Source organism: Zootoca vivipara, chromosome Z1, assembly GCF_965207765.1.
Source record: "Zootoca vivipara chromosome Z1, rZooViv2.hap1.1, whole genome shotgun sequence".
Classification (NCBI taxonomy): Eukaryota; Metazoa; Chordata; class Lepidosauria; order Squamata; family Lacertidae; genus Zootoca; species Zootoca vivipara.
This window is the reverse complement of record NC_142583.1, coordinates 40769237-40792927: the sequence shown is the minus strand read 5'-3', so window position 1 is coordinate 40792927 and position 23691 is coordinate 40769237. Positions and strand designations below refer to the sequence as shown.

The 23691-nt window shown below is 41.7% G+C and overlaps 2 protein-coding genes across 2 annotated transcripts in view; one reads left to right on the top strand and one right to left on the bottom strand.

The window, feature by feature from the left end:
• Window positions 1-278: 278 nt before the first annotated feature.
• On the bottom strand, window positions 279-4541 carry NDUFC1 (NADH:ubiquinone oxidoreductase subunit C1). Its single transcript, XM_035111784.3, has 4 exons — window positions 4466-4541; window positions 2593-2696; window positions 1663-1747; window positions 279-495 (listed from the first exon to the last, which is right to left on the bottom strand). The coding sequence occupies exons 1-3, from the start codon at window positions 4524-4526 to the stop codon at window positions 1682-1684; spliced, it is 231 nt and encodes a 76-aa protein (XP_034967675.3). The 5' UTR covers window positions 4527-4541; the 3' UTR covers window positions 279-495; window positions 1663-1681.
• Window positions 4542-8540: 3999 nt separating this feature from the next.
• The window catches only part of NAA15 (N-alpha-acetyltransferase 15, NatA auxiliary subunit), a 33066-nt gene continuing 17915 nt past the window's right edge, over window positions 8541-23691 (top strand). Inside the window, exons 1-6 of the mRNA XM_035111786.3 lie at window positions 8541-8965; window positions 17088-17172; window positions 19172-19276; window positions 20004-20161; window positions 21543-21677; window positions 22165-22318. Coding sequence (XP_034967677.1) covers window positions 8912-8965; window positions 17088-17172; window positions 19172-19276; window positions 20004-20161; window positions 21543-21677; window positions 22165-22318 — 691 coding nt within the window. The 5' untranslated portion in view covers window positions 8541-8911. The remainder of the gene's footprint in view (window positions 8966-17087; window positions 17173-19171; window positions 19277-20003; window positions 20162-21542; window positions 21678-22164; window positions 22319-23691) is intronic.

The window sequence follows — 23691 nt, the reverse complement described above, 5'->3', positions numbered from 1 at the left end:
CCCAGAGTCGGTCACGACTGGACCTAATGGTCAGGGGTCCCTTTACCTTTACCTTTACCGTGGCAGTAGCCTCAAAGTTTTGCTAGTAAATAAATAATAATTAGGGTTGGTGTTAATGAACAAAAAATGCTGAGAAGGAATACAAATGCTAATATGCACAAGTGAAGTCAGTAAATCATGTTGCAATCCTACACACCTGTGAGACAAAGTCCTACTAAGTTCAACATACAAGATTGCACTGTCATACTTTTTTTTCTATACAAAATAGGGACAGCAACTTTTTTCTGATTGAATATATTTTATTTATAGCCTTTAGAAGCAACCATGTGAAGCACAGAGATTTCAACCAACTTCCATACTTGTCTTTGCTTTATTTCAGGAAAATTAGAATTAGTTTGGAGTTAATCCAACAACCAATGGATTATCTACTAACATAAAAATATCCTTGTAGACTATGCATTGGCTGTAACAGTGTCTATGGAGACCATCTTCAACCTAGAAAAGAGAGGAGGGAATTAAGCCATACTATAAGACTGTACAGGTGCAGAATTTACATGGCCCACAGAGTATATTCAAACAATGGACAAAATACCAGTTTGCTATAGAAACAGTGTAATGCTGAACTGAGCAGCATGCTATGCCTCCATCCATTCAATGCTGTCAGCAGAGTACTGCACAGGGACTGTGCTATGGGAATGTCCAGTAGGCAATCTTTAATGAAAATAGCAGTGTGTTTGAGAATTTGCAGAATGCAAACCATATCACAAACCATATCATTTGCATCTCCCAAAGGTGAAGCAATCGTCATAGCTGTCCTACTTTCTGCTCTTTAGTGGGAGATGACAGAAGACAAGGCCAAGAATACATATTTACATATGTATTATTAGCAGCTACACAATTACTTTTTATGATAAGAATGAGCCCAGGTGAGCCTCGGACTCATGTGTTCTCCCACAGGCACAGTTGGCAAAATCTAGCTTCGAATTCTAATTTTGACTAATCATAGGTTAGAAAATCATGAAACGTGGTTAATCGACTCAAGCCAGGTTCATACCCTGTAGTTTAAAGCTGGTCTGCTTCAACTAACCACAATTTGCCATGGTTTACACATATCACTAAGCTGTGATTAACCAAAAGCAAAAGTGAAAGCTTCTAAACTCCTCCATCTCACATGACAAAGAAGGGTGAAAGGAAGAGTAGAGGAGCCTGAGGCTTGCCTAGGCTCATTTTCATAATTATAAACCATTAGCATGGTTTACCATTGTGTTGGAATGCAATCATTATATTATACAGTAGGGACGAAGTCTTGGATGTGGAACTGAAGAGTGCAGGGCAAATGGGGAAGTCAGCCATTAGTTGGCACCATAAGAAGTAACTTGGACAAATCACTTATCACTTAACTTAAAAACAGCAACACAATAAGCAGACCAAGGCACTTATTTTGAAATATAACAGAAATGTAATACTTTTAAAGAAACAAGTCAACTACCATAGGATATTAAAAATCTGAAGAAAACAGCAATAGAGTATTAATAACAAAACTGCAACATTTGTGATCTCTGCTGTTCATTACAGGCAACAATCTTACAAGTTGGATTATTATATAAACAAGAGCAGCCTTTTTCAGAAAAAGTGAGGTTCATAGCTTTATTCAGATCTCACCATAATTTTGGCACCTCCATTAAGAACCTCTCTCTGCTTTTCGCCTTTCATATTCTGCTTGATGTTCATTATGCTGCTTTAGGAGCTAAAAAATAAATACGCATGGTTTACGATCATGAGACATGCAAAGTCAAAATGATTATTTTAGGGTGGACAGGCATTAAATGATCAGTGTTAAGGGCTGATCTGAAACCATTTGATTAATTAAACATTCAAAATTAAATATTTATTATTGCAGGGGTGGGCAACCTTTTTCAGCTGGAAGAATACATTCCCTTGTGGGGAACCTAGAGGCTGAGTGGGAACAGAGTGGATGTAAATTTTAGTTTCCAATTTGTAAAGCTGTAGCAAGAACAGTTTACTCATTCTTATACTGCACTTTGAAATGCTGCTAAATAATGCATTTCCACTCATATAAACACAGTTGTTTAATTTGCACATCATAAAGGTAAACCACACTTTATTAAACTATGGCTTATGATTAATGTGCAAAACTTGCCCAGGTTTAACTATAGTTTGCCAAGAAAACAAGATCTGAAGACATGATTTCTTGGTTTATAACACTCATCTTGTTTTAATTATGGCTTGGGGTTTCAGCACTATGGTTAGCCTGGCCGCTCACCAGACAAGAATAGCTGGAAAACAAACCAAACTGTAGAAGAAAAAAAGTAATGGTTTCATCGATCATCCATGGAACAACTTGTGGTTAACTTGTGATGTGTTAAACAAACAATGACTTGGTATATGTGCAAACCAATCCAATAAACAATGTGCCTTGAATATGGAACTGTAATTTTTCAAATGATTAGTAATTAGTGGACTCAAACTAAGCATAGCATATTATCACATTTCCTTTATTGACAAAAGTAATTGACTAAGGAACAGTTACTTTGAAAACACTGCTAATCACATCCACAGTATGATTCTTACCAGCACCCATATTGCTACTGAGGAACCAAAAGTCAGGCCAACCTTAACCCAGTTTGGTCTGTTTACATCATCAGGTATTGCCCTGAATGCAGAACGAGATGGTTCTGAAATAAAGGAGTTTAGAAACATGTTAGTTCTGAGACAAAATTTAGGAGGAGAGAGCGAGCAATTTATTTATGAAAAGGGGCTTTCACTGCATTCTGATGGAATTGATCACCTTGACTTATAAGAACAGTGGCAGAAACTTTACAAATTGGAAATGTTCTTTCCATATGATGAATTGACATAGCAGTTACTATATGATTTAATATTTGTAAAGAATAGCACAGCAATGTGGTAACATTTTGTGTTAAAGGAAAGAATACATAACAGAGTTTTAGAATGGATTTTATCTAATGGGGATGGAACAGATAACAGGAAAGGGTTCTTTTAGCAATATCAGGGCAACGAAAGATGTCTCTGCTTTTTAAGATGCTGTCTAGGTTTGTCATTGCTTTTCTCCCAAGAAGCAGGCGTCTTTTAATTTCGTGACTGCTGTCACCATCTGCAGTGATCAAGGAGCCCAAGAAAGTAAAATCTCTCACTGCCTCCATTTCTTCCCCTTCTATTTGCCAGGAGGTGATGGGACCAGTGGCCATGATCTTGGTTTTTTTGATGTTGAGCTTCAGACCATATTTTGCACTCTCCTCTTTCACCCTCATTAAAAGGTTCTTTAATTCCTCCTCACTTTCTGCCATCAAGGTTGTGTCATCTGCATATCTGAGGTTGTTGATATTTCTTCCGGCAATATTCTGGCAAATACGAACCCAAATACGTACCAAATACAGCCAGAAACAAATGATGTATCTATAGTGTTACAAAAGGGTGCCACTTGAGCACATTCTGAGCTTAGGAACTAAGAGTCCTTTCACACAGAAGTCTGCTTCTGGTTAGCCGCCTTAATTTTAGCCGCCTAGTTTAGATGCAAAAAGTGTTTTGCTGCTGCTATTTTTAAGACAGTTGGCAGGTAGAAAACCTTGTCAAATACTGCAGGTCACCCAGATATCTACCAGTAGATCCCAATCTACCCTATGCCCATTCTCTAGGACCGTGGTTCCCAAAGTGGGGCACACGCCCCACAGGGGGGGCAATTTGATTTTTAAGAGGGGCAATTTGAGAATGAGTTATTAACAGTTAATGGCCTTTTAGGCTTCCTCCACATGAATAGGAGTTCACTTTTTGAATAAAAAGAATTATATGTCAAGCGGGGGGGGGGAGGCATCAGGATTTTAGAGATGCTTAGGTGGGGCATGGCCAAAAAAAGGTTGGGAACCTCTGCTCTAGGATCTCTGGCATACATCTTTTTCAGTCCTAACCCTTCGAAGGAGACTCTCCGAAGTCAGAAAAAAAAGAGTAAATGAAACAACGCGTGCATTGAACCAGGTACTAAAGAAATAACATACAAGCTTCTTAAAAGGAGCTTGTAAGAAACGGAAAATTGGGCAGGGTGTGAAAGTTTACGGAAGGAAAAGGGTAACTTATGTCCATTCTGCTCATCCACAGCAGCCTCCGCAACCTTTCTCCTTCCCGAACAGCGATATCGCCGATGCTGCACGGCGCTGCTCTAGCCCGCCGCTAAGGGGCGCCACTAGTACTTTGGGCGCGAAAGGCCCAGGCCATACAAACTCACAGCAAAGAATGGAGAGTGGGAAACAGATGGGGCAGGAAAAACCAGCAGACCCTGAAGGTTACACGTAGGAGACTCGGATGAAGCGCTCCCACGTTCGTTCAACGAGGGTGCTACTGAGGAAGGGCTGGTGGGAAAGTGGCTCATTCCTCTGTCCCGCCCAGGTTACGAAAAGAGAGGGAGTCCACTGGGGCCCCGGTGACTCACCTCGGATCGGGTTTCCTGATAACCGCAAAAACCTCCTCGCAACCTGCAAGGGCGCCGCCATGTTGTTTTGCTTCCTCCTCCTCCTCCTCCACGCAGGTTCCCTGAGCGACAGTGCGAACACGCCAATCAAACAACGCCAGGGGCGGGGCTACTTAACTGATCCGGAAGGAGAGGACTCAGGCAGGGAGGGCGCCCCCTCCTGGTCACATGGCAGTAGGTAGAGGCTGCTTCGGAGCGCTACCTATAAACATATTATGCCAGCCAGACGCTGGCTCAGCGGCCACGAAACTGCCTTTACATCAATCAGTCACGAGAGCGGTGGGGAGATAGTAGAGCATTAAAAAAACTTCGTGATTTTGTGTTTCTGTGACTTTAGGACACACACTGCGGAAGCAGCATGCTCACGTTAGAATCTTCATAAATAAAAGTAGATACAGTATTATTCTGCCTTTATCATGGCGTTCCTTATGTAGGATATTGTAATTAACAGCCGGAAGGCTGTGCCAATCGGCCACTTCTAGGAACCTTGTGAGAATTTCGACAGAAGCAAAATTGTACAATAAGTTATGAACTTTAATAGGTGATTGTTTCAGAACAAGTGCTGTAGACTGCAGACAAGTAGTCCATATCTCAAATATACAAGACGTCCACTGAAACCTGCTAAAGATGAATGTGTCAGAAGTTTTGGAAACTACTGCAACTGACATGAGGATACTCAACAGCCCACTTTCAGTATTACTGTCTTAGATCTTATTGTTGTGCTTCATACCTTAAGAGTGTAATCCATACAGGTCTATTTAGAAGTGTTATGTTACATTGAGTTCAATGGGACTTACTCTCAGGTAAGCACATACAGGATTGCAGTCTGAGACAGTCCAATTGCCTGGAGTGCTATTGCTATTTATGCTGTATTATGCACACTTGCCTGGGAATAATACTTCTGCTTCATTGACTATGCAAAAGCCTTTGACTGTGTCGACCACAGCAAACTATGGCAAGTTCTTAAAGAAATGGGAGTGCCTGATCACCTCATCTGTCTCCTGAGAAATCTCTATGTGGGACAAGAAGCTACAGTTAGAACTGGATATGGAACAACTGATTGGTTCAAAATTGGGAAAGGAGTACGACAAGGTTGTATATTGTCTCCCTGCTTATTTAACTTATATGCAGAATTCATCATGCGAAAGGCTGGACTAGATGAATCCCAAGCCGGAATTAAGATTGCTGGAAGAAATATCAACAACCTCAGATATGCAGATGACACAACCTTGATGGCAGAAAGTGAGGAGGAATTAAAGAACCTTTTAATGAGGGTGAAAGAGGAGAGTGCAAAATATGGTCTGAAGCTCAACATCAAAAAAACCAAGATCATGGCCACTGGTCCCATCACCTCCTGGCAAATAGAAGGGGAAGAAATGGAGGCAGTGAGAGATTTTACTTTCTTGGGCTCCTTGATCACTGCAGATGGTGACAGCAGTCACGAAATTAAAAGACGCCTGCTTCTTGGGAGAAAAGCAATGACAAACCTAGACAGCATCTTAAAAAGCAGAGACATCACCTTGCCGACAAAGGTCCGTATAGTTAAAGCTATGGTTTTCCCAGTAGTGATGTATGGAAGTGAGAGTTGGACCATAAAGAAGGCTGATCGCCGAAGAATTGGTGCTTTTGAATTATGGTGCTGGAGGAGACTCTTGAGAGTCCCATGGACTGCAAGAAGATCAAACCTATCCATTCTTAAGGAAATCAGCCCTGAGTGCTCCCTGGAAGGACAGATCGTGAAGCTGAGGCTCCAATACTTTGGCCACCTCATGAGAAGAGAAGAATCCTTGGAAAAGACCCTGATGTTGGGAAAGATTGAGGGCACTAGGAGAAGGGGACGACAGAGGACAAGATGGTTGGACAGTGTTCTCGAAGCTACGAACATGAGTTTGACCAAACTGCGGGAGGCAGTGCGAGACAGGAGTGCCTGGCGTGCTATGGTCCATGGGGTCACGAAGAGTCGGACACGACTAAACAACTAAACAACAAGCCCCCATTGAACTCAGTGGGAACTATGACTAAACATGTACAGGGTTGCGCTGTAAGGCTACATGCAATTATATGCACACTTATCCTTGGAAAAAGCCCCACAATAGGACTTACATTGAGTAATATTGGCCACACTTAATTTCTAATTAAATAGCAAAGACAGAAAAGCCATTTGTCAGCATTACATGCAAAGTTTCATGTCTATGAAAAGGCGGTTTCTTACAACCTGAAAATTGTCTGTCATCCTCAGACCAATTTACTGTTGCAATAATGTGCCAAAGGCTAATGAGGCATTGCCGTTGTTGCAGGAAGGCAATATCGCAAACTGGTTCTTCCAGTGCGTTGAGCTTAACATTGCAAGCGGTCCATCAAGAAGCATGTGTAGGTGTGGAAGCAGAACTTGGCTCTTGCAGGGATGACAAAAGAGGAAGTAAGCAGACTGAGGTGAGAGAGAAAAGAAGTGTACAGCAACACATAATTAAGTTATGGAATTCACTGCCACAGGATGGGAAGATGGCTTCAAAAGGGGATTAAACATCTAACGACTTTTAAACATTGACAGCTACACAAAACCTTCAAGTCTGCAGTATACCTCTAAAGGCATACAGCTATGGGCCTTCCTTGTATTTAGCAACTTGGGGCAAATTTTCTCCAGGATACAGAACTCACTGTACTGTATTTTCTGAAAATATAAGAGGAGGAATCTGAGGACCTCCAGATGTTGCTGAAATACCCATTACCTCTGACCACTGAACATGCTAGCTGGGGCAGAATTGGAGTCCCGTAACATCTGAAGGGCCACTGATTCCCCATCCTTGATTATAATGTCTTAAATAATATTCTAGAAGTGTTTACAGTAGGAGTACAGTTCCTTGTGTTCAAAGCTTTTGATGTACCATAAGTTTCAGGACTTCCCAGAAGCATCTGGGCTGGCTACTGATGGAAATACGGCAGTGAGCTCTATGGGACTTTGTTTTCCTTGTGTTAAGCATAATTTAATCCTAACATTGCCATTGTGGTTTTCATTTGTGTAGCATATCCTGGATGAACATGAAAATTGGCACATAGTGCAGAAACATAATTATATAGAGTATAGATCATGAATGATATTCATTTCATAGAACCATAGAGTTGTAGAAACGGAAGGGATCCCGAGGGTCATTTAGTCCAACTCAGAAATCTCAATCATAGTGTGATGATGTCAACAACATTACAACCCTTGTGGTTATTTTGATTTTAATGTGCTGATACACAAAGCCAAGTTACAAGGCACAGCTTTTTGGATTCAATATTTCCAAACCACTTCCAAACGTACTTAAAGTCCACACAAACAAAATAAATATACAATATAGTTGTTTATAAGAATAAATGTACAGTATTTTTTATTTATAAAGAACCCCCCATGGGTTACAACAACCACCATGTAACCACCAAAGTAAAACAAGTGCTAAAAGTTTAGATGACTATACAATTACTAGTTACAGGTAGGTAGCCGTGTTGGTCTGCTATAGTTGAAACAAAATAAAAAAAATCCTTCCAGTAGCACCTTAGAGACCAACTAAGCTTGTCATTGGTATGAGCTTTCGTGTGCATGCAAACTTCTTCAGATACACTGAAACAGAAGTCACCAGACCCTTATATATAGTGAGAGGGTGGGGAGGGGTATTACTCAGAAGGGTGGTGGGAATGGGGGATTGGCCGATAGGTGTGGTAAACTTGTTGACGACTGTTAACGACTGTAATTGGTATTACCCTTCTGCGTAATACCCCAACCCACCCACTCACCTACCTGCCGACTAAACACCGCTGAGCTCCACGCGACTGGCAAGCTTACGGTAGTAAGCATCCCACTCACGCGTCCGCCCACTGCCCCCCAGCCCGCGCAGGCGCACTCCTCCAACAGTTCGCAGCGGGAGGATGTTCTCATTTCCCAATTTACCTTGTAGGGGCTATTAAGTCTACATAGAGAAAAGAGGGCGAAGACATGAGGTAGAGGAGGAGGTGGCGGCGGCGGACGGGGTCGTGGCGCATGCGCGCGGGGCTCGGTGACCCGGCTGGGGAAGCCCTCGGCGGCGGCCATTTTGGCGGCGCCTCCTCTCTCCGGCCTGTTCAGTTAACCACGTGAACCGCCCGCCGCCTCGGGCTCGCTGCGGGGCCAGGGGTAAAGTGGGTGCGGGCACGGCGGCTGCGGAGGCCGCTTGAGGAGGAAGCGCCAGGAGGAGGAGGAGGAGGAGCAACAACAGGCGACGGCTGTGCTGCTGCTGGTAGCCGCGGCGGCCTGGCGGGCAGTCCCTCCCGGGAGGTGGCGGCGGCGGAAGCAGCGGCAGCGATCAAGCCTCGGCAGGAGGAGGGAGCTGGTTCACCGGCCCGGGAGCAGCAAGAAGGGCGGCGGTGGTGGCGGCAGCAGCGGCGGAGACGATGCCGTCCGTGAGCCTCCCGCCGAAGGAGAACGCGCTGTTCAAGCGCATCTTGGTGAGTCGTGGGATGGGGGGCAGGCGGAGAAAGGCCGCCCGGCAGAGCTTCGCTCGGCTCCTTCCCTCACGGACTTGGGAGGCAGCGGCGCCTCGCTCGCTGTCCCCGAAAGCGGGCCCCGGCGGCTTTGCCCCAGGCCGGCCGGCCGCCCGCCTCTGGCTCGGCCCCCTTGCAAGAGGCCGGGCCCCGGGTGCCCCCCGCGCCGGGCGCCGCTGACAGGTCCCCCCTGGAGCTCGAGGGATTCCTCGTTCCAGAGCCGCCTGTGGAACGCGCCGGGCATCCCCCGCTCCAGGCGCCGCCGGGAAGGGATTCTTGTCTGGCGGGGGCTGGGGGCGGGGGGTCTCGTGCGCTAGCAGGGTGTCCTAAAAATAGCATTTGCGACAGTGGCGGGTGGGGGAGGAAAGTCGCGCGGCTGGGAAGGGGCCTTTATCCAACGGATTTGCGGAGAAGCTGGAAAGGCAACGTTTATCATTTTAAGTTGGGGAGAGTTTATCCAACTTGGGACGCGCGCTAAGGTTTTGTTCTGCCCTTGCCCTCCTGAGCGCGCGGTGTTTCTGAAAAGTGACCCGCGCAGCCTCTCTCGGCGATCGACTTCAGATTCCCGGGGAACTACACGCTCCTTTAAGAGGGTTGAGAATAGATCGGTGACGAACAGGGAGGGAGCAGCAGCTCGTGTGCGCTCTGCTAGTTCATGCCTCCTAATGTAGAATAGGTTTAGGGGACTCAGTTGTGCCACACGCCAGTGAAAACAATTCTCTGTGTTTGTGTACTTTAAAAAGTGCAGAGTTAGAATGTGCATGCAACGAAGTAGTGGTAGGCAGAAACAATCCTACTAAGGGGTACTTTGAAGTAAGTCTCATTGTCTTCATTTAAGGATACATAGGATGCTAGGCCAAGTCGTCATAATAATGTAGTCCATACTACAAATCCAAAATAAAATAAAGCTGATTTGTATAGTTATTTTAGTCTGTTTAATCATTTTATTAAATCAGTAAGTAAATGGGGGGGGGGAATACCTCCACCAATCTTTTAGATCAGTTACTTCACAACACAATACTGTACTAATGTCTGTTCAGATATAAATTCTATGAAACTCATTGGGGCTTACTCCCAGGCAAGTGAGATTAGGATTACACTCTTAATTGAAACAACTAGTGAAGTGGGCAACTGAAAACATTGTTTATTAAGAAACTGTAGTTAAGGGTTCCCTATATTTTATCTATTAAAACTTAGAAGCAAATAGATTTCTTTCTTGAGAATCTTAATCAATGTGTTGGTTGGTTATCTGGTATGCTTTGAATTCATAAATTATTTGATTGTCTTTGATGGCTCTCTGTTAATATCCTTACAAACATGTTTCTGTGGAACAATCTGTGCTCAAGAAACAACTTAGGAAAAAGAAATATTGAATTGTTCCCAAGTACTGTAGTTATACGGCCTTGATATTAAAATGATCGTAAATAATACAGGGCACAATCCAGCCATTGATTAAAGTGTTTTAAGTCCCATTGACTAGGGCAGAATACAATTGAACACTTGATAGTGTCCAGAGTATTGTAGTGTTCAAATTGTGTGGTTGCTGAGCCTGCAGACTTGCATGAGTAGTACACTATAGCCCAGTGTTTCTCAACCTTTCTTGGGCCACGGCACACTTGTTCTATGAAAAAAAATCCCGCGGCACACCAACTCTGTGCCGCCCTATATTTAGTTTAGTTTGGAGGGGAGACGTAAAGCATGCCACTGAAGAACTGTTGCACGGTAGCCAGGCGGACCCACCAGGCGCAGAGCCTGCGGAGCGAGCGGGGACACGTTAGATGGCACGCACAGACCCCAGGCGGGCAGACATGGGCGCGCAGCTGCCGCCGTCTCCCTCCCAGCCGCCCCAGGCAGCCGCCGCCGCTCTGGCCCGGCGAAGGGAAGCCCTGCGTAGCCTTCCCCGCCTGCCTCCTCCTCCCCAGGCGGCGGCGGCACCCTCTCTGGCCTCCGGCTGGATGCCAACTCTAAATTTTGCCGCGACGTGCCGCGACGAGAAGGGCGATTTGCATTGTCACGTGCCTGGCGGCCGCCAATACTCAACACTGACCCACCGGAAAGAAAGCCGGCTGGGTTACGACGCGGGCGCTCGCCTCGCGTCGTGACCCGGCCGGCTTCCTTTCCGGTGGGTCAGCGACGTGACAATGCAAATCGCCCTTCTCGTCGCGGCACACCAGCCAGCGTCTCGCGGCACAGCAGTGTGCCGCGGAACACCGGTTGAGAAACGCTGCTATAGCCTCACTGAAAGTAATAGGGTACAATTATATTAGGGACAACATGAAAACTGATTAGGAAAAAGGTTGTGTTATCTATGTGATCTCATAAGTTATGCAGGTGAAAACTTTTATGGAATACCTAATATGATAAACGTATACAAAGTAGCAATTTTATTTGTTTTTATCCTACTCTTCTCTGAATTCTTTAGAGTGGTTTAGCTTGAGTGCTTCCAGTGGTTTCTTTTCAGGCACTGATCCAGATCCGCACCTGCTTAATTTCTGTAATGAGGTCAAGTACTCCTGAAGTCTATAACCTAGACATTACATGGGGCTTTGAGCCATAGTAAAACATGGAGTGATTATTGCTTCATTGTTGCAATTGAACGCAAGCTTTTGGAACAACCAGTTCAGCATAAGATGAGGAATTTAATTCAATGTTCCTTGCTTGCCCCAGCTTGCTTGTGTACATTTTAACACTGTCATGCAAATGAACAGGTCTGTAAAATGCTTTTATCAAGCACATTTAAGGGACTCACCCAGATTACAGTAGTTGTTATCCTCAGAAAGTGCTAAACTTGTCTAGTTTCTTATGCTGAGGTTTTCAGATGCATGGCAAATCAAATAAATGCAGCTACATCTTTAGAACAGTTACCACCATTCCAGTTTACAGCCAGCTAATGCCAGTTGCTTTTTCCCATCTAGATTACTGAACCTGTAGCTTTGCTTTCTAGGACTTTTATCAGTGCAATGTGTAGTTAACAACTGGGATGAAAATGCATGTGTGCTCAGCTTCAAGAAACTGATGTTAGCCAATCCAAGTGGTCTGCTAGAAAGTGGAGCATGCTGTGTGTGGGGGATGTGTGGCATAGTATGCTTGCCCCACATCCAAACCTTTGACATACAGTACCTAAATATGATCAGTACACACCCCTCAGCATGTATGCTTGGTATGTGTAATCTTCACCACTTCATATTTTCATAAGGTAAGCATTGCATATTTCACATACAGTACATGTGTGTTGAGATGCACTTGCTTTTGCCACAAGTGGACATTAAAACAAAGGTAAAGTGATCTAGCAGGGCCCACTGCAGATTACTAATGAAGGTTTAAATGTGTTTTTGAAAAGTATGCAGGCTATTTACAAAATAAAAAGGACCGTGTTAGCTTTGGAAATTCCGTATTTGTGTGTGCCAGTAAGCCATAGTTAGAAATAAACTATGGCTTATTGTAAATGTGCAGTGTGTTTAAACAAACTTCTTAAATCGCACCTGCCCAACTCTGCCTTTTGCCAGCTGGGGAGGAAGGAAGGCATAGCACTACTTTAGTTTTTGTTTCTCCAGATACTACATGAGAAGAAGCCATGGTTTGGTCTTTGCTTCCTTTTGTAGATGATTTGAGGAGAAATAAATCACAAGCTCTTGTTAGCACATAAAACTAAAACAGAGCTGTGGTTTATTGCCTCTCAGCTTAGCAAAGGGAGGAGTGAGGCATATGGCAATTGAGCAGCGTGCACTAGCACAGCTGCTCATTCACAGTAAACCAAAGTTTGTTTCAGACTGTGGCTTACCATGATTGTGAACCAAGCCAATGTTAGAAACATAATGCAGGTGGATGACCTTTAATAGGAAAGGCAAATATCCCCCTAGTGTCCTCATAATTTTCTTTTGGTAGGCATATTTTCAATTTTTTAAATCTTAAATGAGAACTCTGATATTTGGGGTCTCTCTAAACTTACCTACTTGAATGGTGATACGTTAATCAGATACTAACTATTCATTTCCCATAGATAAGTTAGGAGTGATTATATAGGAATTTCACCTTTGGGTCATCTGTAGTTTAAGAAACCTTGTTGCTTTTTAGAGCTCTGTATCATACCATTGATGTATCATTAATTAAACCAAGGCTCAAACCTCAGTTGTAATTCCTTGCCATCATATATCACTTCTAAAGCAGTACATCACCAGTTAGCATGCTCAGGAGAATTTCCAGTGAAAGAAGAGACTATGTGGGCATTGGTAGGGTTGCCTTACACATTCAGAAGCTGAAGAGGCCGTTCTGTAGCTTACAAACTGATTAATAATCTTTAGCAACTTACATCTGCCTCCATGGAGCAGATGGAAGACTCCTGCTTTCTTTCTGCTCTGTTTCCACAAACCATAGTTGAGATTAGCTTTGGTTAAGAGAAAAACTAAACTGTGGCTAGTCTAAAGCAGAAGCTTCTAATATCCTTGAAGCTGTTCTGAAGAAAGGGTGGTGGATATGATTTTAAGGCTAAACTGTGATTTAGCATTACATGTGAACCTGGCCAATGAAAACTTATTGTTATTGGAAAACTTTGGAAAGAATGATTGAGACATTTGGCCTTCAGAATACAGTACTGTATCTCTCTTTTCAGTTTTTCTCTAAAAACTTTGTCATCAAGATACAAAACTACACAAATAAACTGCATAACTTTCCACTGATTTTGCATAAATCCTGTATCGGCGTCACTGTGGATGCATGATTATATGCCTACTGCAAGAAACGTATTGTGTGTCACTACCGGTATAGTTCATGAATTTGCCAATAGGTTCATGGTTAGCATTCTCTATAACTGATCAACTGCATTAAGATTTCATTTTTATTACAAGGAATTATATCTGTACTCTATTACTTGCTCATCCCTGTACCCCTTTCACCAGTAGTCTTCGGTTTTTTAGACCCAACATGCAACATACGTTCTGCTTCTCATTTTTCTGATAGATGTCCATTTTTCTCTTGCATTTTCTCCTCTATTCTTTTCTTGTTCTCCCCTCTTCTCCATGCTCCCTGTTCTCTTCTTTCTCCTTCTGAGATAATAGCATGCAAGACAAAAAAAAGCAGTAGTGCTGCCGCTGATACAACCCACTTCAACTTGGATGTAACCAATCCTCAAGCCATCAGTTTGTAGATTAATGCTTTAAATAAGTTTAAATTAGCTAGAACACGCGTCGGCAACGTTTTCAGGCCGTGGGCTGGAGGATTCAAACAGACTATCGTCCATGGGCCGGATATGCGCAGCAGCCATTTATACAGTACAGTGGTACCTCGGTTTATGAACACAATTGGTTCCGGAAGTCTGTTCATAAACTGAAGCGTTCATAAACTGAAGCGAACTTTCCCATTGAAAGTAATGGAAAGTGAATTAATCCGTTCCAGACGGTCTGCGGAGTAAGCGTTCATAAACTGAAGCAAACTTTCCCATTGAAAGTAATGGAAAGTGGATTAATCCGTTCCAGACGGGTCCGCGGAGTACTTAAACTGAAGCGTTCATAAACTGAAGCATGGGTGTAATTGGTTCCGGAAGTCTGTTCATAAACTGAAGCGTTCATAAACTGAAGCAAACTTTCCCATTGAAAGTAATGGAAAATGAATTAATCCGTTCCAGATGGGTCCGCGGCGTTCATAAACTGAAAATTCATAAACCGAGGTGTTCATAAACCGAGGTTCCACTGTATATATATGAGCTAGCCACAGACTATGCTGCATAAACATGGTTGTACAACATTGTGCTAGTACATTAAATGCCTGGTGGTCTGAATGACTTTTGGAGTTAATTATTGAGTACTATTTATATATATGGAGAGCAAAGTTGGTGACCACAGTTCTCACTAGCCCAAATAAAGGTGACTGTTCCCTTCTCAGTGTTCATATTGCTCCTTGGTATATCTGAAGTGAGTTAAGAAGACAGTAGTCTCAATGTAGTTGTTATCTTGTGTAGACATTTGGAAACATGCGGCTGTTTTTCCAGCTCAGCATGATACTTTAGGACACACCCTGGAGAGTCACTGATAGAATCTGTAGGATAGCTCCCTACTCAACAGAGTAATGAAGCATCTTAACTACATTCAAGATATTGCTGTTTTGACAAAGCAAGATCAGTCATAGGCAAGACATTAAATGTTTATGGATATAATTATATAGGTCAAACTTCAATAGGAATGAAAGTACATGGAATTCAGCCACAGAGTATTTGTATATGCAACCTAAACTGCAGGTTTGGCTTCAGCTGCAGCATCAGTTCACTATTGTGTTGATAATAGCCCAGATGATTTGCGCTGCTGCAGCCAGAGGTTCTTAATAGGGATGCAGAGAGGTGGTTCAAAGGGTACTCTCTTGGGAAAGTGACCTTCTGAATTCTGATTGTGTAAACAAGTTTATAGCTAAGCTACAGGAGCAGCTAATGGGCTGTTCTTAATTTAGCAATGTGAAGAATAAATGACTTCCCCCAGCCATAAAATCTTCCTTATTAATGACAGCTTATTAGAGAGATGAAGCTCCATGGGGTGTTATTTCTTTTCCTTTTCCTGCCCTTATATCTAAAAAGACAAAATTGAGTATGGGAGAAAAACCACAACACAGCATTTCCCAAATTTCAAAGGCGGCTTGTGATGGAGGAAACCTACTGTGCCAAACTGTTGAGCATTGAGCACTGTAGATCTTTTATACATTAATTCTTATTAAGTTTTATAATACATAGGCAATAATGTTCCCTTTGGGCTGAAGAACTGTTGATAGTGCCACAGATCGACTTTGATTGATTCAGAAAATCTGGAGCTTCAGAATGATTTTGAAATGACTTGTGGGTCTTTTAATGAATCTAGTCAGAAATGAATGTTAACAAATATATTTTCCCAAGCATGTGTATGTGGAATAACCTAAGTTCTTGAGTAGCATCCTCCCCAAGAGTAAATTCGTTTTGATGGTTGGTTCTAAAGATAAGTTAGTTAACATTCAGTATGGCTGCACACTACTTAGCATGCAGCCTTTATGGCTGTTTTATCACTCTTATGTGGACAGTTTTATTTTTACTGTGAAACTTATACAATTGGGATGAGCCATAACTCAGGGCATGTGCTTTGCCATATATAAGTCCCAGTGTTACCCATACTATCTCCAGAGCCTGGCTGAGTTCACACTTTAAACCATAATTTGATGTGAATTTCAGGCTCACTTGCTTCTACCCTACACTCCTGTTAAATAGCTGGGAGGATAAGCTTAGAACCTTCATTTCTGCAGAAATGCTGTTTGTCATTCCGCCTGGAGGGCAATTAACAACATGAATTTAGGGTTCTGGCAGTGACTCATTTTTTCCCCATTCCCAGATTTCTGATTTGGACTTTGAATGGTGGACACTAATGCTCTAGAAGATACTTTGCTTATTTTGATTCTCCTTAGTGTTCAGAAAAATGAAATCTTTAATCAGATTCTGTGATGAAAGCAAAACTTGTGATGTAACTGTCAGGAACTTTATGATATACTGCCTGTGTAATAAATCATTGGGCTTTTAACAGTGAATTGCAATGGGGCAAGTCATTTTCAGGAATTGACTAGGAATAACTTTCTTCTTACTAATATCTATTTATCATTTTGCTGAAGAGTTTGGAAGAATCATGTTCTTTACTCCTGAAATTTGTTTCTCCCAACCTTTAATAGTATACAGAACACAGTAAGAGCAGAAATACTTGTGCTAGGAACTGTTAACACATGCGACTAATGGGATCCCTCATGTTTAAACTTGCCACCCACATACCCCTTCAAAAAAAAGTTATATCCAACAAAATATTTGCATGAGTGAACAATTTTAGCTCACACAAAGCCTCTTCCCTCCCTCTCCTGTCCCTGTGAACGCCCCCAAATCTGGTTTTCTCAACCCACTCCCCAAGAGCAAATTTGCTGGATGTAGAGGTGCACAGGGGATGGAGGGGAAGTTCTGCCGTGTGAGCAAAAATTGCTCTGCTCATGCAATGACTTGATTGGGTTAATTCTTGCTTGATATGGTTAGGGGTTTATGAGTGTAGTTTATTTCTATCACATTTGTTACAGTTGGCTTGGGTATTTTTTGTCTTTACAGCGGTGTTATGAACATAAACAATACAGAAATGGTTTGAAATTTTGCAAGCAAATTCTTTCCAATCCAAAGTTTGCAGAACATGGAGGTGAGTTGTCAGACTTCTACATAAACAAGTACTGGTTCTGAACATGCTAAGTTTTAAAATTGGCTTTTATTTATAGTTTGCCTCATCTTTATGGGATTGGGTAGTAATATATGTCTACAATTCAATTTGAATTCTGAAACTGAATTAAAAAAACCCTTCAACCTCATGCCAGTCATGAAAACAAAGCCCAAATCGAAATGCCTTTCGAAAAATGGCCAAAATGATTTTGGCAAGTATACAAAGGTCTGTAATTGAAGAGCAATTATTCTCCTGTGTATCCACATTCATGATATGTTGGAACATTTCTTAAACTTGTAAACTGCTAAGAAACTGAAAGTGGTAGTAGATGTGATGGTGACAGGACTGCCTTGAAACAGCATTCAGCACTGAAATACAGAAAGTGGAGTGGGTGATTGCATATGGAGAAGAGACAGGCCCTGAACCCTTCTTCAGTCTTACCTACATCCCCACAATCCCTTCCCCCTGGCTGCTATTCTAACTGAACTACATTTCTGTTTTCAAGGCTTGTGGGGTGGGGGAGGGTGACTTTGGGAAGAGGTGGTATGCTAAGGTAGAACATACCACTTTCTTAGCTTAGGAACATAGGAAGCTGCCTTATACTGAGTCAGAGACCATTGGTCCATTATGCTCACTATTGTCGACACTGACTGGTAGTGGCTGTCCAGTAGTTTGGACAGGGGTCTCTTCTGGCCCTAACTGAAGATTCCAGGGATTGAACCCGGGGCCTTCTGTATGCAACAAGTCATGGTGTACCATTGTGCTTAAAGCCCTTCTGGTTTGATATTCCCCACACAATATTTGTGTGTGTTTGAACACACACAAAGCCAGGAGGGAGGTAGAAGAAACAAAAAGAATGCAGAAATGCTCAGTGCCAGCTTTGAATGTTTATTGTAGCGCAATGAGGTTTGGAATAAATTCCGTCTTCAGGAGTTATCTTAAACTTACTAACTCAGCTTATACAGATGCTGTTGCCGATCTGGAACTACCTGAAGGACGAGTCCTCTCCCCCACTCCCCACACCTAATGTCGATTCCATGATACAAATTGACCCTTTGCCCCAAGTTATTAGCTGCAGAGAAGAAAATGAGCACTAACTAATTAAGCACAGCAGGTTTAGGGATGGAGAGAATTGTATTGGGAATCTATGCCGAGGAGCACTAACTTTATTTATTAACTGAATTTACCATCTCATGAAATAAGTTCTCTTGGTGGCTCACAAAACAGATACAACAATTAAAATGCAGTATAGAACAATAAAAGCAATTAAAAATTAAAAGCACAATTAAAATACAGATTTAAAAACCTGCGGGTGATATCCAGAGTCACACAAATAGACTCTGATCATGCATGGGATTTCTCCTTTCTCTTTCCACTGTTTTCCCAACATCTGCTCTAGATAGTCTCCCAACCTTTCAAAGCCGACTTTGGGGTGTGTGGTTCTGCCTGCGGATGGACACCGCTTGTTGTTTTCATCCTAAAAAGATTGGACCATAAATAATCTTATCCCATTCTTCTCTTCCACACAAAACATGCCCCATCCCATATCCCACTGCTTTTAATAAAAGAAAGGTATGGCACGAGATCCAGTCACAGATCTCTTGTGGAAACATAAATTGGTCCTGAGATCCTGCACATTTGAAACAATTTAAGATCCACTGAAACCTGCCAGTCATAGCACATACAGTTACCCTTCTGGGAATCTACTACAAATGAATGTTCAATCAGTAAGGAATTATTTGTTTGAACAAAAATTGAGGGCATCTTCCAACAGAAAAGGGATTTGCTCTTAAAGATGCAGAAGCACTTCTATGTAATAGACATATCCCTGCTTTCAGATTTATAGAAATGCTGCTTGGAATTTAAAACAAAATCTACTGATAGAAGTCTCTGCTACCAGTTTCTCTGTTCATAAAACTTCAAAATACGTATTACTATGGCTTGGCACAGCTGGTAATGATTTTTTTCTTTTCTTTTTTAGAAACCCTGGCTATGAAAGGACTAACGCTAAACTGTCTAGGTAAAAAAGAAGAGGCATATGAATTGGTGCGAAGGGGCCTACGAAATGACTTGAAGAGTCATGTCTGTATCCTTTTCAACGTGCACATTAGATCGTCAAACAAAGAAAATGTTATATAAAAAGAAAAAATTATATATGAGCTAGAATGTAAAATGTAGCCTGTACCTTCTAAAAGGCATTTCTTGAAACTTTTTGAACAGTTATATTACAGCCTTTGGAGCAACCATCCTAGCTTTTAGTCCATAATGTACCTTACTAATTCTATTTACAGACCAGATTCAAGTGAGTGCCTGAACAGCAGAGTCTTAGAAATATTTGGGCCGCATAATTAACTGTATTTAAGGGCTGACTTCTAATACTCTGAGGAGCCTTACACATTTTTCTTTGTACCGTAATAATAATAATAATAATAATAATAATAATAATAATAATAATAATAATAATTTATTATTTATACCCCGCCCATCTGGCCAGGTCTCCCCCGCCACTCGGGGCGGGCTTCCAACACACATCAAAATACATTAAAATATCACAGACTAAAAACTTCCCTAAACAGGGCTGCCTTTAGGTATTTTCTAAATGTCAGGTAGTTGTTTATCTCTCTGACCTCTGATGGGAGGGCGTTCCACAGGGCAGGTGCCACTATTATGCTAGTTTGTATTGGTATAATAGTTACAGGTTTCTCTAGCTGCAGGGAAAAAACATTTATAGACTTCTTTCATGGAAATAGTTAAATGAGTTGTTTCTCATTTTCAATTGTTGCAAAATGGATGACCTTAACTGAGGTTTCCAGGTTGGCATGTCTATGGCCTCCTCCAGCGATCAGACAAGAAATATGATGAAGCCATCAAATGTTATAGAAATGCACTGAAATGGGATAAGGACAATCTCCAAATTTTGAGGGACCTCTCTCTGCTACAAATTCAAATGAGGGATCTTGAAGGCTACAGGGTAAGTCAAGAACAAGCCTCAGGGCGGTTTTACAAGTGCAGTAACTCTAAATAGTTCTTAAATATGAAAAGTATGAGAGAGCAAAACCTTTTTGCCTTGCTTTCTACCCTAATAATTTGGTAGGGATTTTGTTGTTGTTTAGTCGTTTAGTTGTGTCTGACTCTTTGTGACCCCGTGGACCAGAGCACGTGGTAGGGATTTAGTTGAGTACAAAATGATTTCACGTATAGTGCTTTCTTAAGTGCTTAGAATAACGCACATTTCTGCTTGCTGACTTGTAGAAGAACTAGGTTCAGATTATCAAAGATAGAGTCATAAAATTGTAGAGTTGGAAGGGATACTGAGGGTCATTCCATGCAATGCAGGAGTGTCAGCTACAGCATCCATGACAGATGGCCATCCATCTTTAAAAACATCCAGAGCTTTAAAAAAACATCCAAAGTAGGAGAGTCTACCACCTCTTGTGGGAGTCTGTTCCACTGTCAGAAAGTTCTTCCTGATGTTTAGTCGGAATCTCCTTTCTTGTAACTTGAAGCCATTGGTTCATGTCCTAGCCTCCTGAGCAGGAGAAAACAAGCTTGCTCCATCTTCCATGTGACAGCCCTTTAGATATTTGAAGATGGCTATCACATTTTCCCTCAGTCTTCTCTTACCCAAGCTAAACATATCCAACTTTCTCAACTATTCCTCATAAGGCTTGGTTTCTAGACCCTTGATTATCTTTGTTGCCCTCCTCTGCACATGTTCCAGCTTCTCAATACTGGACACAGTACTCCAGCTGTGGTCTGGCCAAGGCAGAATAGAGTAATACTATCACGTCTCTTAGTTACACTGGTTCTGCAGAAAGAATTGTCCACCTTTTCCCTTTATAATGCAATCATAAAATAGTGATGGCCTTATTCTGTCTGGATTGTTTGATTTCTAAAATGGTTTCTGAGTTATATTTCTGTGTCGTAGTTCAACAGCTGTTCTTCCTAGTGTCTTTCTTCTTAGAAGCCTGAGATGTTAGTGAAATTGTCAAGTATTAGTATTTTGTGCAAGTTGCAATTAACTCATCTCATTGCTGAGTTACACATGGATTTAGTCATTATCATCCTTAGCTGTGTTGATGCCATAGTTGATAGTGTTCAGGATATACTAGTTATATCATCAACACCGTTCAGGTTTTTTTGAAAATATGGTCTGGCATAGTCACATTGATCAAACTGTTTTTCAGAGGTTCTGTATGAAATGTATATAAATGTTTTTTATATGTTGAAACCTTAAATTTTGAGCTCTTGTCCTTGATTTCGTGATTAATACTGTTATGAATCCAGTATAATACTGTTATGAATCCAGAAGACTGGAATGTGAAAGCTACCATTTTATTTCGTTTATACAGGAAACTAGGTATCAGTTACTTCAACTTAGACCTGCACAGAGAGCATCATGGATTGGCTATGCGATTGCTTATCATCTGCTGGAAGACTATGAAATGGCAGCAAAGATTTTGGAGGAATTTAGGAAGACTCAACAGGTATCATGAAAAAAACAAAACCAAGTTTGTATATAACTAAAATAATCAGAATCAAAATGGAAGAATAAAATATACTATTATGTGTGTCTAAGGGGCTAGGTAAAAACATTTACCTATCAGACTCTCCCTATGAAACTGATGGTTGATGTCATCTATCATCCAAAAGTAGAAATCATGCATAGATTGAGTATTCCCATCCTTCCATAAGTGATCGTTTCTTTCAGAACTACCAGTGCCAACCATGTGTTTGGCAGGTACATGTGCTATCTTGATTCAGCAAAGGGCAATATTTGGGAGATTGAAGAGCCACCCACATTACCAGTTCAAGAGCTCCCTCTTTTTTCTATACATACATGGGTCACATCTGACAATCCAGATGGTCAGCCCTTTTCCCTCATACAGGTCACCCTGATCAGTTTATGTGGGGTTTTGGTTGCAATGTTAACACTAAAAGGATGAATACTGAAGTGTTTTCTTACCTATGCAGACATCTCCTGATAAAGTAGACTACGAGTATAGTGAGCTACTCTTGTATCAAAATCAAGTCCTCCGGGAAGCAGGACTATATAAGGAAGCTTTGGACCATCTTAGTACCTATGAAAAGCAAATCTGTGACAAATTAGCAGTTGAAGAAACTAAAGGTAAATGAGCCGTTAGGATTCTCTTGTGCCTAAGCCTGTTCTCAATGAGAAATATTATTAAATGAATAAGAAATAAGTTGCCTGACTGTTTACTACATAATTGGCAGGTTCAACATGTGCTATATATTTTTCTACATGTTAAATTAATAATAGAGTTTATTCTTTTAAAGGCTGTCAACCATCTGGTAAGTGGGTGTGACTTTGTATTGTAACCAGGAAGCAAGAACAATTGGAGGTTAGCTGGCCTTAACTTAATTGAATATATTATACATTAATTTCCCTGAAACCTAAATAATGTTTTTTCTGGGTATTCTTGGAATAAATTGTTTCACTTCTGTTGTGTGTAGCTGGAATGCTGTTTGTGTCAAAACAGTGTTGTGGTCCTCGGCACACTTTGAGGCAACAAAAATACAGTGTCTTTGATAGGAGTTTTGCTGTCACTGTCAGTGGTTCTGGCCCTAGAAAAATGAAATATCTAACTTTGGACAGGCAGAAAATAATCTATTAGAGTGTGCATTATGTCCATGGCAAATACTATCTCAACATACTCTCTAGTAATTTTTTCATACAAATACGGATTTTAATAATGGACAATTCTAAAAGTTTAGGAAGAATTCTTAATAGTCTGTGGTAGTGCCCATGGCTAATTCTTCCTAAACTTTCAACATTGCCCACTATTCAAATCCATATTTTAAATATAGATTAGTGGCTTGATGGTGGATATGTGAAGACACATTCAGTTGAATGCATTTAGAGAAATCTTGACAAAATGCTTTAGTCATCACAGTGTGATATAAAATTGGTTCCTCCTTGTGTTTTCACAAAAATAGAGTAGCAATACGACATAGGGTGGGAATTAATTAACGAGCCCCACAGTAGAAGCCCACATAAGGACTTCCACTAGCTTAATGAGGCTTCTTTCCCTTCTCACCCCCCATTAGCTTTGGGGAGAGGTTGGCAGAACCCCAGAACATCACCTGGGAGGGACAGGGATGAAGAGAGAACAGAAATGCTTGCACTGGTGGAATGATTTACTATGTTGAATATCTTCCGTAGAATTCTTGATGAAAGAGCTGGGTCCCAACAACAAATGGCAGATGTTCTCATACAAGTGCACTTCTTCTCACAGATAACATACACAATCAATAGCTATATTTTGCAGAGGAGGCCATCCTGCAGATAACCATCTTATCAGGAGGTCCACTCCACATGCTATAGGCATTGGGACTTTCAGTGTGGCAGTGCCTGCTCTTTGGAACTCTCCTATTTGCATATCAGACAGGTGTCTTATCTGTTTGTTTGTTTTTTGGTGCCTGCTAAAGACATTGCTCTTTCAACAAGCTTTCTAAAATCTTTATCCCAGCTGGTACCTG